Source organism: Coregonus lavaretus, assembly GCF_964263955.1.
Source record: "Coregonus lavaretus genome assembly, contig: HAP1_SCAFFOLD_1102, whole genome shotgun sequence".
Lineage (NCBI taxonomy): Eukaryota > Metazoa > Chordata > Actinopteri > Salmoniformes > Salmonidae > Coregonus > Coregonus lavaretus.
In genome coordinates, this window is record NW_028164247.1 from 70,581 (window position 1) to 87,500 (window position 16,920).

Consider the following 16,920-nt stretch of genomic DNA (forward strand, 5'->3'; position numbering starts at 1 on the left):
ACAGTTTCAGCTGGACTTTCAGATAATCAAAGAGATATATCAGAATGATAAGCTCTCTCTTGAGAAAGATACCCCCATCCCGAGCATGTCAAACCAGACCTCTTCATTAAATAACCCCACAGACGAGCAACCCCAAGCGGAAAGTCAACTTCCCAGCACAGAGTACTACTCCCTCATTGAAATGAGGGATACATTCACCCAGCTGGAGGTAAGGCAGGTGGAGCTGGAACAGCAGGTGAACACACTCCAGTCAGCACAGACCCAGACAATAGTCCAGCACAACAACACCCCCTCAACTAGACCCAGGCAACAGTCCAGCACAACAACACCCCCTCAACCTGACCTGGAGAGGGGAAGAGAGACTTGTTTGCACTCTGGACTGTGGTGAGAAAACTTCAGCAGGAGAAGAGCAGAGGATGTTGGTGCTGGAAGAGGAAGTGAGAAAGATGACTTGAGACAGAGAACACTGCAGAGAAGCCAGCAGAACAGCCCACCTCAGATCCTGGCCAAAGTCTTGACACCGCAGCAGAACAGTACACCCTAGACCCTGACCATAGCCTCGACATCACAGCAGAACAGACAAATGAAGAACCCCAAGCCCAGGGGACCCCAACCCCTCTGAGCACCCCCCCTGTCAGCCACCCTGATAGCCCTCCTAACAACCCCCCCACACCCACTGAGGACATACACAAGGTACAGATTGTGCTTATGGACACAAACGGGAAATACATACAATAAAACACACTTTTTCCCAAACACACAGTGTCTAAACTCTGGTGTCCAAACACCCAGCGCGCCCTAGACCTTCTGTCTGAGGACCGACTAGGATCACCCAGCCACATAATAATACACACAGGCACAAACGACCTGAGAACACAGCAGGAACACTTGTCTACCTGGCCCACCACTCCAGCCTGGACTTGAACAGCCTTTACGACCAGGTCCACCTATACAAGGCAGCAGCGCCCACCTTTGCCCGGACCCTAAAGGATATCGCCCTCAACAGCAGACCCAACATCTCACACAGGAGCAACAGATCAACAGACCTCCCACCCAGACCCGCGAGACACTCTCCCAGACCTGCAGGACCCCCCCCCTACACATAGAGGACCCCCGCCGAGAGGACCTACATCCAGACCACAGCACCACCAGCCATATCCACACACCCACCCCAACCAATCAACACCCTCCCAAGTCAACCATACCCACACCCCATTTAGGCCCCCTCAGATCAGACCTATGCCCTTCCTACCCACCCCATGCCCCCCACTCCCACAAAGAAGGCCTCAACATGAAAGTCACACATACGCCCAGGCCGTGAGCAGGCAAACAGGCCCAACACCCACTCTTACACTAGCCCAAGCCAATGGCATGTGCCAGATGCTCAGCAGGCTCTGCTCACAGTTACTGGTCTTTGGCCTAAAGTGCAGGAACCTGGACTTCACCAAAGAAATTAGAAATACTGACATTGTTATCTTAAAAGAAACATGGTATAGAGGAGATGGACCCACTGGTTGCCCTCTAGGTTACAGAGAGCTGGTAGTCCCATCCACCAAACTACCAGGTGTGAAACAGGAAAGGGACTCAGGGGGTATGCTAATTTGGTATAGAGCAGACATAACTCACTCTATTCAATTAATCAAAACAGGAACATTTTACATTTGGCTAGAAATTCAAAAGGAAATGATCTCAACAGAGAAAAATGTCCTCCTGTGTTCTACTTATATCCCCCCACTAGAATCCCCATACTTTAATGAAGACAGCTTCTCCATCCTAGAGGGGAGATCAATCATTTCCAGACCCAGGGACATGTACTAGTCTGTGGCGACCTAAATGCCAGAACTGGACAAGAACCTGACACCCTCAGCACACAGGGTCCTCTGTAGCTCAGCTGGTAGAGCACGGCGCTTGTAATGCCAGGGTAGTGGGTTCGATCCCCGGGACCACCCATACACAAAAATGTATGCACGCATGACTGTAAAGCGTCTGCTAAATGGCATATTAATATTATTACAGGGGGACAAACACCTACCTGGAGGTGACAGCATTCCCTGCCCCATATGCCCCCCTAGACACAACTACAACAACATAACCAACAGAAATGGGTCACAACTCCTGCAGCTCTGTCACACACTGGGTATGTACATAGTCAATGGTAGACTTCGAGGGGACTCCTACGGTAGGTAAACCTATAGCTCATCTCTTGGCAGTAGTACTGTAGACTACTTTATCACTGACCTCAACCCAGAGTCTCTCAGAGCGTTCACAGTCAGCCCACTGACACCCTTATCAGACCACAGCAAAATCACAGTCTACTTGAACAGAGCAATACTCAATCATGAGGCATCAAAGCCAAAGGAACTGAATAATATTAAGAAATGCTATAGATGGAAGGAAAGTAGTGTAGAAACCTACCAAAAAACAATTAGGCAACAACAAATTCAATCCCTTTCAGACAACTTCCTGGACACAACGTTTCAACCTAATAGTGAAGGTGTAAACTTGGCAGTAGAAAACCTAAACAGTATATTTGACCTCTCAGCTTCCTTATCCAATCTAAAAATGTCAAGCAGAAAACCTAAGAAAATTAACAACAATGACAAACGGTTTGATGAAGAATGCAAAACCCTAAGAAAGAAATTGAGAAACCTATCCAACCAAAAACATAGATACCCAGAAAACCTGAGCCTACGCCTTCACTATGGTGAATCACTAAAACAATACAGAAATACACTACGGAAAAAGAAGGAACAGCACGTCAGAAATCAGCTCAACGTAATTGAAGAATCCATAGACTCTAACCACTTCTGGGAACATTGGAAAACACTAAACAAACAACAACACGAAGAGCTATCTATCCAAAACGGAGATGTATGGGTAAACCACTTCTCCAATCTTTTTGGCCCTATAACAAAGAACAAACAGCAAAAACATATACACGATCAAATACACATCTTAGAATCAACTATTAAAGACTACCAGAACCCACTGGATTCTCCAATTACATTTGTGATGGGTGATATGAAGGAGTCAGGGGCAGGAGGGTAATTCACAGAATAACAGGATTTATTCCGGAATACAGGGCACGCAGTAAAGCATCAAAACACTCCAGTGCCAAAACAGGCGCACTGGAAAATACAAAACACACAGGGAACTATGCCGGTGATTCACAATACACGGAGCTCCACCGAGCTTCACTATACTCCACAATAAACAATCACACACAAAGACAAGGGGGCAGAGGGAAGACTTATACAGGTACTGATGATGGGATATGAACCAGGTGTGTGTAATAAACAAGACAAAACCAATGGAATGATGAGATGAGGAGCGGCTAGAAGGCCGGTGACGATGACCGCCGAAGCCTGCCCGAACAAGGAGAGGAGGCAGCTTCGGAGGAAGTCGTCACAGTACCCCACCCTTGAAGCGCAGCTCCAGCAGCGCGTCGACACCGGCAACAGGGAGGGATCGAAGATATCCCTCACCGGGACCCAGCACCGCTCCTCCGGATCGTACCCCTCCAGATCCATGAGGTACTGAAGGCCCCCCACCCGACGCCTCGAATCTAGAATGCAACGGACGGAGTATGCCAGGGCTCCCTTGATGTCCAGAGGGGGCGGAGGGACCTCCCGCACCTCAGACTCCTGGAGCGGACCAGCCACCACCGGCATAAGGAGAGACACATGAAATGAGGTGTTAATATGGTAATCTGGAGGGAGTAGTAACCTATAGGTGACCTCGTTTATTCTCCTCAGGACGTTGAATGGCCCCACAAACCGTGGGCTCAGCTTCCGGCAGGGTAGGCGGAGGGGCAGATTCCGGGTCGAGAGCAAGACCCGATCACCCGGTACAAAGACCGGGGACTCAGTGCGAAGGCCCTGTCAGCCTCAGCAGACCAGCTGAGCCCGGACGGCCCACCCTTCAACAGTGATGTGATGGGAGCTGCGACCTTGCCAAAGCCCCGGATAAACCTCCGATAGTAGTTGGCAAAGCCAATAAACCGCTGCACCTCCTTAACCGTGGTTGGGGTCGGCCAATTACGCATGGCTGAAATGCGATCTCCCTCTATCTCCACACCTGAGGTGGTAATGCGGTATCCGAGGAAGGAGACGGACTGTTGGAAAAACAGACACTTTTCTGCCTTGGCATAAAGGTCATGTTCCAACAGTCGGGCCAGCACTTTGCGAACCAGGGACACATGCTCAGCATGCATAGCGGAACACACCAGAATGTCATTGATGTAGACCACTACACCGCGAATAAACATGTCCCGAAACACCTTGTTCACAAAGGACTGGAAGACAGATTGAGCATTCATCAAACTGTAAGGCATCACCAGGTATTCGTAATGCCCCGTGGTTGTGCTGAATGCTGTCTTCCACTCATCCCCCTCTCAGACACATACCAGGTTGTACGCACTCCGAAGTTCTATTTTTGTGAATAAGCGCGCCCCATGAATTGACTCGATCACAGATGGAATGAGGGGTAGAGGATAACTAAAACGTATTGTCCCCTTATTCAGTGCTCGGTAATCAATGCAAGGGCGCAGACCTCCATCTTTCTTCTTCACAAAAAAGAAACTTGAGGAGGCGGGCAAAGTGGAAGGATGTATGAACCACAGGCGCAGAGACTCGGAGACGAATGTCTCCATGGCCTCCTTTTCAGCCTGCGACAGGGGATACACATGACTCCTGGGAGGCACAGCGTCTACCCGGAGGTTTATCGCACAATCCCCCGCCCGATGAGGTGGTGATTTGGTTGCCTGCATTTTGGAAAACGTGTGTGCCAAATCGAGGTATTCGGGGGGAATGCGCACAGTGGAGGTAGTGTCATGGACTTTCCACCGTGGTTGCACCAACGGAAACACCTAGACACCTACACTGACACTCTCGCAACCACCCCGTGAGAACCCTCTGCGGCCATGAAAAGGTGGGGTTGTGTAGTGCTAACCAGGGAAGACCTATCACAACAGGGAAATCAGGAGACTCAATAACAAAAGCAAGTGACTTGCTCTCGATGCGTCTCGTGTGTAACCATTGTGTCTGGTGCTGAAACCTCCCTAACGAACCCGGACCCTAATGGTCAACTGTCAAGTGCTCTGATGGGGAGTGGAATGGATAGGGAAACCAATGTAATGCCTAGACTATTTGCAAATGACCTATCCATAAAGTTCCCAGCTGCGCCTGAATCGACCAGCGCCTTACACTGGGGAACTACCATGTCGCCTCCAGACCCAAAAGAACGCTGACGACAGCAGAATTTCCTCCCGTGCCACAAGTGTGACTGTCGTCCTAGCACTAGCTCTGTCCTCCGCTCTCCCGGATCGCCGCTCCACCAAGATCCATAATCTCGTGATCCGGATTGGCGGGGCGGGTTGAACAGGCAGGCCCCTTCCAGGATCTAGAAGCCAGAAGGTTGTCCAACTGGATGTTGATAAAAAATGGACGAGTACCATTTGAGGGGTGTCTGCATTCCAAAAGCTATCTGTCTCTAGGTGCCATGTAGTTTCATATTCTCCTTTGAATTCTCCCAAGTTATATATAGTTTTATTGTAACAGTCATGTTTTTGCTCTTAGTCTATTTGATATTTCTCTGGTGCTTCCATTTTCCTGGTTTCTATTCTAAAATCTGATTGCTTACAATTCTCTCCCCATCCTGGTTTATTATACAATGGTTTATATTTAAGATTTCCTAAATATGACAAACATTCTGCTGGGACTCTGAAAGACCGTATCCTTGTCTGTACATAATGCCCTGAATCTATTCTACAACGCCCAGAAATCTGCCCCCTTTCTCTGTACCCAACGCACTAGAAGACCAGTTCTTAAAGCCTTTAGCCGTATCCTTATTCTATTCCTCCTCTGTTCCTCTGGTGATGTAGAGGTTAACCCAGGCCCTGTAGCCCCCAGTATCACTCCTACCCCCCAGGCGCTATCATTTGTTGACTTCTGTAACCGTAAAAGCCTTGGTTTCTTGCATGTCTCCTAGCAAAGGCTAGCTTTTTCAAACAGAAATTTGCACAAAAGACAGTACTGTGCAGCCATCTTCATCGACCTGGCCAAGGCTTTTGACTCTGTCAATCACCGCATTCTTATTGGCAGACTAAATAGCCTTGGTTTCTCAACTGACTGCCTCGCCTGGTTCACCAACTACTTACATTTACATTACATTTACATTTACATTTACATTTACATTTACGTCATTTAGCAGACGCTCTTATCCAGAGCGACTTAAAAATTGGTGCATTCACCCTATAGCCAGTGGGATAACCGCTTTACACATTTATTATTTATGTATTTTCTTAGGGGGGGGGGGGGGGGGGTAGAAGGATTACTTTATCCTATCCCAGGTATTCCTTAAAGCGGTGGGGTTTCAAATGTCTCCGGAAGGTGGTGAGTGACTCCGCTGTCCTGGCGTCGTGAGGGAGCTTGTTCCACCATTGGGGTGCCAGAGCAGCGAACAGTTTTGACTGGGCTGAGCGGGAACTATGCTTCCGCAGAGGAAGGGGAGCCAGCAGGCCAGAGGTGGATGAACGCAATGCCCTCGTTTGGGTGTAGGGACTGATCAGAGCCTGAAGGTACAGAGGTGCCGTTCCCCTCACAGCTCCATAGGCAAGCACCATGGTCTTGTAACAGATGCGAGCTTCAACTGGAAGCCAGTGGAGTGTGCGGAGGAGCGGGGTGACGTGAGAGAACTTGGGAAGGTTGAACACCAGACGGGCTGCGGCATTCTGGATGAGTTGGAGGGGTTTAATGGCACAGGCAGGGAGCCCAGCCAACAGCGAGTTGCAGTAATCCAGACGGGAGATGACAAGTGCCTGGATTAGGACCTGTGCCGCTTCCTGTGTAAGGCAGGGTCGTACTCTCCAAATGTTGTAGAGCATGAACCTGCAGGATCGGGTCACCGCCTTGATGTTAGCGGAGAACGACAGGGTGTTGTCCAGGGTCACGCCAAGGCTCTTGGCACTCTGGGAGGAGGACACAACGGAGTGGTCAACCGTGATGGCGAGATCATGGAACGGGCAGTCCTTCCCCGGGAGGAAGAGCAGCTCCGTCTTGCCAAGGTTCAGCTTGAGGTGGTGATCCGTCATCCATACTGATATGTCTGCCAGACATGCAGAGATGCGATTCGCCACCTGGTTATCAGAAGGGGGAAAGGAGAAGATTAGTTGTGTATCGTCAGCGTAGCAATGATAGGAGAGGCCATGTGAGGATATGACAGAGCCAAGTGACTTGGTGTATAGCGAGAATAGGAGAGGGCCTAGAACTGAGCCCTGGGGGACACCAGTGGTGAGAGCACGTGGTGCGGAGACAGCTTCTCGCCACGCCACTTGGTAGGAGCGACCGGTCAGGTAGGACGCAATCCAGGAGTGAGCCGCGCCGGAGATGCCCAGCTCGGAGAGGGTGGAGAGGAGGATCTGATGGTTCACAGTATCAAAGGCAGCAGACAGGTCTAGAAGGACAAGAGCAGAGGAGAGAGAGTTAGCTTTAGCAGTGCGGAGAGCCTCCGTGACACAGAGAAGAGCAGTCTCAGTTGAATGACCAGTCCTGAAACCTGACTGGTTTGGATCAAGAAGGTCATTCTGAGAGAGATAGCAAGAGAGTTGGCTAAAGACGGCACGCTCAATAGTTTTTGAAAGAAAAGAAAGAAGGGATACTGGTCTGTAGTTGTTGACATCAGTGGGATCGAGTGTTGGTTTTTTGAGAAGGGGTGCAACTCTCGCTCTCTTGAAGACGGAAGGGACATAGCCAGCGGTCAAGGATGAGTTGATCAGCGAGGTGAGGTAGGGGAGAAGGTCACCGGAGATGGTCTGGAGAAGAGAGGAGGGGATGGGGTCAAGCGGGCAGGTTGTTGGGCGGCCTGCAGTCACAAGTCGCAAGATTTTATCTGGAGAGAGAGGGGAGAAAGAAGTCAAAGCATAGGGTAGGGCAGTGTGAGAAGGACCAGCAGTGTCATTAGACTTAACAAACGAAGATCGGATGTCGTCAACCTTCTTTTCAAAGTGGTTGACGAATTCATCCACAGAGAGAGAGGAGGGGGGGGGGGGGGGGGGGATTCAGCAGGGAGGAGAATGTGGCAAAGAGCTTCCTAGGGTTAGAGGCAGATGCTTGGAATTTAGAGTGGTAGAAAGTGGCCTTAGCAGCAGAAACAGATGAAGAAAATGTAGAGAGGAGGGAGTGAAAAGATGCCAGGTCGGCAGGGAGTTTAGTTTTCTTCCATTTCCGCTCCGCTGCCCGGAGCTCTGTTCTGTGAGCTCGCAATGAGTCATCAAGCCACGGAGCTGGAGGGGAGGACCGAGCCGGCCGGGAGGATAGGGGACACAGAGAGTCAAAGGATGCAGAAAGGGAGGAGAGGAGGGTTGAGGAGGCAGAATCAGGAGATTGGAGGGAGAAGGATTGAGCAGAGGGAAGAGATGATAGGATGGAAGAGGAGAGAGTAGTGGGAGAGAGAGAGCGAAGGTTGCGGCGGCGCGTTACCATCTGTGTAGGGGCAGAGTGAGTAGTGTTGGAGGAGAGCGAGAGAGAAAAGGATACAAAGTAGTGGTCGGAGACATGGAGGGGAGTTGCAGTGAGATTAGTAGAAGAGCAGCATCTAGTAAAGATGAGGTCAAGCGTATTGCCTGCCTTGTGAGTAGGGGGGGACGGTGAGAGGGTGAGGTCAAAAGAGGAGAGGAGTGGAAAGAAGGAGGCAGAGAGAAATGAGTCAAATGTGGACATAGGGAGGTTGAAATCCCCCAAAACTGTGAGGGGTGAGCCATCCTCAGGGAAGGAACTTATCAAGGCGTCAAGCTCATTGATGAACTCTCCAAGGGAACCTGGAGGGCGATAGATGACAAGGATATTAAGCTTAAATGGGCTAGTGACTGTGACAGCATGGAATTTAAATGAGGAGATAGACAGATGGGTTAGGGGAAAAATTGAGAATGTCCACTTGGGAGAAATGAGGATTCCTGTACCACCACCCCTCTGACCAGATGCTCTCGGGGTATGCGAGAACACATGGTCAGACGAGGAGAGAGCAGTAGGAGTAGCAGTGTTTTCAGTGGTGATCCATGTTTCCGTCAGCGCCAGGAAGTCGAGGGACTGGAGGTTGGCATAGGCTGGGATGAAGTCAGCTTTGTTGGCAGCAGAACGGCAGTTCCAGAGGCTGCCTGCGACCTGGAACTCCACGTGGGTGGTGCGTGCAGGGACCACCAGGTTAGAGAGGCAGCAGCCACGCGGTGTGGTGCGTTTGTGTAGCCTGTGCAGAGAGGAGAGAACAGGGATAGGCAGAGGCATAGTTGACAGGCTGTAGCAAATGGCTACAAAAATGCAGAGGAGATCGGAATGAAATGAGCTAAGCATCTGGGAGCGGAGAGAGCAGGGCCTCCCTCACCAAAAACTTCTACCTCAGAAACTAAAATTGTTTCACTGAACCACCCGAACAAAAACTCTCCCAACTTCCACCTTTAGAAATCAGAATTGTTGTGAACCACAGCGGTTCAATGTTTAAAGGAATAGACTCAACCCACTTTATTCAACTATGACACCATAGCTAACTAGCAAGCTAGCATCCAATAACAATAACACACCGTATAGCACCAACCCTTGGTCACAACAAACCACCAATAGTGTGATAACACACTAAACAGATCATTCGTGTCTGTGTCAAGTTCCTTTCATGACGCAGCAATGATTAGACGTTGGCTAGCTAGGACAAGTATATTGTATTTAGCTACTACCGTACAGTTAGCTGGTCGTGCTGGGTAGCTAGCAATGGCCACTGTGTTGACTTTGTTTGAAGAACGGCTAGCTGGCTAGCTTCGTGCTACACCCGGCACACAATGGCTATTGTGTTGACTCTGACTCTGTTCGAAAAAGCGGCTAGGTAGCTCGCTTCGTGCTACAGCCGGCACTGCCAAGACACAGAAACTACCCACAACAGCCCACGATGCCTAGCTATGACGCCGTAGCTAACTTGCAGGCTAGCATCCATTAACACACAATTTAGCATCAATACTTGGTTACAACAAACTGCCAAGAGTGTGTTAGCACACTAAACAGATAATTCAAGTCCGTGTCTAGTTCCTTTCATAACGCAGCAAAAATTAAACGATGGCTAGGACTACATTAACATTGGAAACAGCTCTCCAGCGTTGCTAATCGATACCAGTAGCTACCCGCTAGCTAGCTAACACACTAAACAGATAATTCATGACCGTGTCTAGTTTCTTTCATAACGCAGCAAAGAAATTAAACGTTGGCTAGCTAGCACATTAGAAGGCACATTAACATTGGAAACCACTCTCCACCATTGCACTAAACAGATAATTACCAATAAACGTTACCAGTAGCTACCCGCTAGCTAGCTAGCCTCGTGCTTCGCCGGTCTCTACCCTGCAACTAGTCCCCGGATCGGTCCAACTAGTCCCCGGGTCGGTCCTCTACCCTGCAACTAGTCCCCGGGTCGGTCCTCTACCCTGCAACTAGTCCCCGGGTCGGTCCAACTAGTCCCCAGGTCGGTCCTCTACCCTGCAACTAGTCCCCGGGTCGGTCCAACTAGTCCCCAGGTCGGTCCTCTACCCTGCAACTAGTCCCCGGGTCGGTCCAACTAGTCCCCAGGTCGGTCCTCTACCCTGCAACTAGTCCCCAGGTCGGTCCAACTAGTCCCCAGGTCGGTCCTCTACCCTGCAACTAGTCCCCGGGTCGGTCCTCTACCCTGCAACTAGTCTCCGGGTCGGTCCAACTAGTCCCCAGGTCGGTCCTCTACCCTGCAACTAGTCCCCGGGTCGGTCCAACTAGTCCCCGGGTCGGTCCTCTACCCTCCAACTAGTCCCCAAGTCGGTCCTCTACCCTGCAACTAGTCCCCAGGTCGGTCCTCTACCCTGCAACTAGTCCCCGGGTCGGTCCAACTAGTCCCCAGGTCGGTCCTCTACCCTGCAACTAGTCCCCAGGTCGGTCCAACTAGTCCCCAGGTCGGTCCTCTACCCTGCAACTAGTCCCCGGGTCGGTCCTCTACCCTGCAACTAGTCCCCAGGTCGGTCCAACTAGTTCCCGGGGTCGGTCCTCTACCCTGCAACTTGTCCCCGGGTCGGTCCAACTAGTCCCCAGGTCGGTCCTCTACCCTGCAACTAGTCCCCGGGTCGGTCCAACTGGTCCCCAGGTCGGTCCGCTACCCTGCAACTAGTCCCCGGGTCGGTCCAACTAGTCCCCAGGTCGGTCCTCTACCCTGCAACTAGTCCCCAGGTCGGTCCTCTACCCTCTAACTAGTCCCCGGGTCGGTCCTCTACCCTGCAACTAGTCCCCGGGTCGGTCCTCTACCCTGCAACTAGTCCCCAGGTCGGTCCAACTAGTCCACAGGTCGGTCCAACTAGTCCCCGGGTCGGTCCTCTACCCTGCAACTAGTCCCCGGGTCAGTCCAACTAGTCCCCAGGTCGGTCCAACTAGTCCCCGGGTCGGTCCTCTACCCTGCAACTAGTCCCCGGGTCGGTCCAACTAGTCCCCAGGTCGGTCCTCTACCCTGCAACTAGTCCCCAGGTCGGTCCAACTAGTCCCCGGGTCGGTCCAACTAGTCCCCGGGTCGATCCAACTAGTCCCCGGGTCGGTCCTCTACCCTGCAACTAGTCCCCGGGTCGGTCCTCTACCCTGCAACTAGTCCCCAGGTCGGTCCTCTACCCTCCAACTAGTCCCCAGGTCGGTCCTTTACCCTGCAACTAGTCCCCGGGTCGGTCCTCTACCCTGCAACTAGTCCCCAGGTCGGTCCTCTACCCTGCAACTAGTCCCCAGGTCGGTCCTCTACCCTGCAACTAGTCCCCAGGTCGGTCCTCTACCCTGCAACTAGTCCCCGGGTCGGTCCTCTACCCTGCAACTAGTCCCCGGGTCGGTCCTCTACCCTGCAACTAGTCCCCGGGTCGGTCCCCTAACCTGCAACTAGTCCCCAGGTCGGTCCAACTAGTCCCCGGGTCGGTCCTCTACCCTGCAACTAGTCCCCGGGTCGGTCCAACTAGTCCCCGGGTCGGTCCTCTACCGTGCAACTAGTCCCCAGGTCGGTCCTCTACCCTGCAACGAGTCCCCGGGTCGGTCCAACTAGTCCCCGGGTCGGTCATCTACCCTGCAACTAGTCCCCGGGTCGGTCCAACTAGTCCCTGGTTCGGTCCTCTACCCTGCAACTAGTCCCCGGGTCGGTCCTCTACCCTGCAACTAGTCCCCAGGTCGGTCCTCTACCCTGCAACTAGTCCCCAGGTCGGTCCTCTACCATGCAACTAGTCCCCGGGTCGGTCCAACTAGTCCCCGGGTCGGTCCTCTACCCTGCAACTAGTCCCCAGGTCGGTCCTCTACCCTGCAACTAGTCCCCGGATCGGTCCAACTAGTCCCCGGGTCGGTCCTCTACCCTGCAACTAGTCCCCGGGTCGGTCCTCTACCCTGCAACTAGTCCCCAGGTCGGTCCTCTACCCTGCAACTAGTCCCCGGGTCGGTCCAACTAGTCCCCAGGTCGGTCCTCTACCCTGCAACTAGTCCGCGGGTCGGTCCTCTACCCTGCAACTAGTCTCCGGGTCGGTCCAACTAGTCCCCAGGTCGGTCCTCTACCCTGCAACTAGTCCCCGGGTCGGTCCTCTACCCTCCAACTAGTCCCCAAGTCGGTCCTCTACCCTGCAACTAGTCCGCAGGTCGGTCCAACTAGTCCCCAGGTCGGTCCAACTAGTCCCCGGGTCGGTCCTCTACCCTGCAACTAGTCCCCGGGTCGGTACAACCAGTCCCCAGGTCGGTCCTCTACCCTGCAACTAGTCCCCGGGTCGGTCCAACTAGTCCCCAGGTCGGTCCTCTACCCTGCAACTAGTCCCCAGGTCGGTCCTCTACCCTGCAACTAGTCCCCGGGTCGGTCCTCTACCCTGCAACTAGTCCCCGGGTCGGTACAACTAGTCGCCAGGTCGGTCCTCTACCCTGCAACCCTTCCCCGGGTCGGTCCAACTAGTCCCCAGGTCGGTCCTCTACCCTGCAACTAGTCCCCAGGTCGGTCCAACTAGACCCCGAGTCGGTCCTCTACCCTCTAACTAGTCCCCGGGTCGGTCCTCTACCCTGCAACTAGTCCCCAGGTCGGTCCTCTACCCTGCAACTAGTCCCCGGGTCGGTCCAACTAGTCCCCAGGTCGGTCCTCTACCCTGCAACTAGTCCCCAGGTCGGTCCAACTAGTCCCCAGGTCGGTCCTCTACCCTGCAACTAGTCCCCGGGTCGGTCCTCTACCCTGCAACTAGTCCCCAGGTCGGTCCAACTAGTTCCCGGGGTCGGTCCTCTACCCTGCAACTTGTCCCCGGGTCGGTCCAACTAGTCCCCAGGTCGGTCCTCTACCCTGCAACTAGTCCCCGGGTCGGTCCAACTAGTCCCCAGGTCAGTCCTCTACCCTGCAACTAGTCCCCAGGTCGGTCCTCTACCCTCTAACTAGTCCCCGGGTCGGTCCTCTACCCTGCAACTAGTCCCCGGGTCGGTCCTCTACCCTGCAAGTAGTCCCCAGGTCGGTCCAACTAGTCCCCAGGTCGGTCCAACTAGTCCCCGGGTCGGTCCTCTACCCTGCAACTAGTCCCCGGGTCAGTCCAACTAGTCCCCAGGTCGGTCCAACTAGTCACCGGGTCGGTCCTCTACCCTGCAACTAGTCCCCGGGTCGGTCCAATTAGTCCCCAGGTCGGTCCTCTACCCTGCAACTAGTCCCCAGGTCGGTCCAACTAGTCCCCGGGTCGGTCCAACTAGTCCCCGGGTCGATCCAACTAGTCCCCGGGTCGGTCCTCTACCCTGCAACTAGTCCCCGGGTCGGTCCTCTACCCTGCAACTAGTCCCCAGGTCGGTCCTCTACCCTCCAACTAGTCCCCAGGTCGGTCCTTTCCCCTGCAACTAGTCCCCGGGTCGGTCCTCTACCCTGCAACTAGTCCCCAGGTCGGTCCTCTACCCTGCAACTAGTCCCCAGGTCGGTCTTCTACCCTGCAACTAGTCCCCAGGTCGGTCCTCTACCCTGCAACTAGTCCCCGGGTCGGTCCTCTACCCTGCAACTAGTCCCCGGGTCGGTCCTCTACCCTGCAACTAGTCCCCGGGTCGGTCCCCTAACCTGCAACTAGTCCCCAGGTCGGTCCAACTAGTCCCCGGGTCGGTCCTCTACCCTGCAACTAGTCCCCGGGTCGGTCCAACTAGTCCCCGGGTCGGTCCTCTACCCTGCAACGAGTCCCCGGGTCAGTCCAACTAGTCCCCGGGTCGGTCATCTACCCTGCAACTAGTCCCTGGGTCGGTCCAACTAGTCCCTGGTTCGGTCCTCTACCCTGCAACTAGTCCCCGGGTCGGTCCTCTACCCTGCAACTAGTCCCCAGGTCGGTCCTCTACCCTGCAACTAGTCCCCAGGTCGGTCCTCTACCATGCAACTAGTCCCCGGGTCGGTCCAACTAGTCCCCGGGTCGGTCCTCTACCCTGCAACTAGTCCCCAGGTCGGTCCTCTACCCTGCAACGAGTCCCCGGGTCAGTCCAACTAGTCCCCGGGTCGGTCATCTACCCTGCAACTAGTCCCCGGGTCGGTCCAACTAGTCCCTGGTTCGGTCCTCTACCCTGCAACTAGTCCCCGGGTCGGTCCTCTACCCTGCAACTAGTCCCCAGGTCGGTCCTCTACCCTGCAACTAGTCCCCAGGTCGGTCCTCTACCATGCAACTAGTCCCCGGATCGGTCCAACTAGTCCCCGGGTCGGTCCTCTACCCTGCAACTAGTCCCCGGGTCGGTCCTCTACCCTGCAACTAGTCCCCAGGTCGGTCCTCTACCCTGCAACTAGTCCCCGGGTCGGTCCAACTAGTCCCCAGGTCGGTCCTCTACCCTGCAACTAGTCCGCGGGTCGGTCCTCTACCCTGCAACTAGTCTCCGGGTCGGTCCAACTAGTCCCCAGGTCGGTCCTCTACCCTGCAACTAGTCCCCGGGTCGGTCCTCTACCCTCCAACTAGTCCCCAAGTCGGTCCTCTACCCTGCAACTAGTCCGCAGGTCGGTCCAACTAGTCCCCAGGTCGGTCCAACTAGTCCCCGGGTCGGTCCTCTACCCTGCAACTAGTCCCCGGGTCGGTACAACCAGTCCCCAGGTCGGTCCTCTACCCTGCAACTAGTCCCCGGGTCGGTCCAACCAGTCCCCAGGTCGGTCCTCTACCATGCAACTAGTCCCCGGATCGGTCCAACTAGTCCCCGGGTCGGTCCTCTACCCTGCAACTAGTCCCCAGGTCGGTCCTCTACCCTGCAACTAGTCCCCGGGTCGGTCCTCTACCCTGCAACTAGTCCCCGGGTCGGTACAACTAGTCGCCAGGTCGGTCCTCTACCCTGCAACCCTTCCCCGGGTCGGTCCAACTAGTCCCCAGGTCGGACCTCTACCCTGCAACTAGTCCCCAGGTCGGTCCAACTAGTCCCCGGGTCGGTCCTCTACCCTGCAACTAGTCCCCAGGTCGGTCCTCTACCCTGCAACTAGTCCCCAGGTCGGTCCAACTAGTCCCCAGGTCGGTCCTCTACCCTGCAACTAGTCCCCGGGTCGGTCCTCTACCCTGCAACTAGTCCCCGGGTCGGTCCTCTACCCTGCAACTTGTCCCCGGGTCGGTCCAACTAGTCCCCAGGTCGGTCCTCTACCCTGCAACTAGTCCCCGGGTCGGTCCAACTAGTCCCCGGGTCGGTCCAACTAGTCCCCAGGTCGGTCCAACTGGTCCCCAGGTCGGTCCGCTACCCTGCAACTAGTCCCCGGGTCGGTCCAACTAGTCCCCATGTCGGTCCTCTACCCTGCAACTAGTCCCCAGGTCGGTCCTCTACCCTCTAACTAGTCCCCGGGTCGGTCCTCTACCCTGCAACTAGTCCCCGGGTCGGTCCTCTACCCTGCAACTAGTCCCCAGGTCGGTCCAACTAGTCCCCAGGTCGGTCCAACTAGTCCCCGGGTCGGTCCTCTACCCTGCAACTAGTCCCCGGGTCGGTCCAACTAGTCCCCGGGTCGGTCCTCTACCCTGCAACTAGTCCCCAGGTCGGTCCAACTAGTCCCCAGGTCGGTCCAACTAGTCCCCGGGTCGGTCCTCTACCCTGCAACTAGTCCCCGGGTCGGTCCAACTAGTCCCCAGGTCGGTCCTCTACCCTGCAACTAGTCCCCAGGTCGGTCCAACTAGTCCCCGGGTCGGTCCAACTAGTCCCCGGGTCGATCCAACTAGTCCCCGGGTCGGTCCTCTAACCTGCAACTAGTCCCCGGGTCGGTCCAACTAGTCCCCGGGTCGGTCCTCTACCCTGCAACTAGTCCCCGGGTCGGTCCAACTAGTCCCCAGGTCGGTCAACTAGTCCCCGGGTCCTTGCTGTACAAGAGATGATTTCTGTCAACTCTGGATAAGTGCGTCTGCTAAATGACTAAAATGGAAATGGAAATCTCATGGATGATCAATGGAAATTGGATGCACATGAGCTCAATTTGGAGCGTCATAGCAAAGGGGTGTGAATACTTATGTAAATTAGATTTCTGTATTTCATTTTCAATACATTTACAAAAACATGTTTTCACTTTGTCATTATGGGGTATTGTGTGTAGATGGGTGAGGAAAAAATACATTGAATCAATTTTGAATTCAGGCTGTAACAACAACATGTGGAATAAGTCAAGGGGTATGAATACTTTCTGAAGGCACTGTATAACCACACAAAGGATTCTTCACTATGTACTCTACATACAGCTGGGGAGAGAAGGAGAGAGAAGAGAGAAGAGAGGGGGAGAGAGAGAGAAGAGAGGGGGAGAGAGAGAGAAGAGAGGGGGAGAGAGAGAAGAGAGGGGGAGAGAGAGAAGAGAGGGGGAGAGAGAGATACATGGTTACTTACACCCCCCCTCCCATGCTTACCGTGCTGTATATCTGGTGCAGTATATCTTTAGCGTTGGGAACTCCCAGGTCTGTGTTCATTATAATCTTAATGCCAG

General features: G+C 54.0%; 1 protein-coding gene across 1 annotated transcript in view; it reads right to left on the reverse strand.

The window, feature by feature from the left end:
• Positions 1–16,623: 16,623 nt before the first annotated feature.
• LOC311117283 (trafficking protein particle complex subunit 1-like) overlaps positions 16,624–16,920 on the reverse strand; it is a gene marked incomplete at its 3' end in the record, with an annotated part of 1,460 nt that continues 1,163 nt past the window's right edge. The window contains exons 4-5 of the mRNA XM_084192255.1: positions 16,844–16,920; positions 16,624–16,681 (exon numbers count right to left, since the gene is read on the reverse strand). The exon at positions 16,844–16,920 is cut by the window's right edge and continues 62 nt beyond it. Coding sequence (XP_084048381.1) covers positions 16,624–16,681; positions 16,844–16,920 — 135 coding nt within the window. The remainder of the gene's footprint in view (positions 16,682–16,843) is intronic.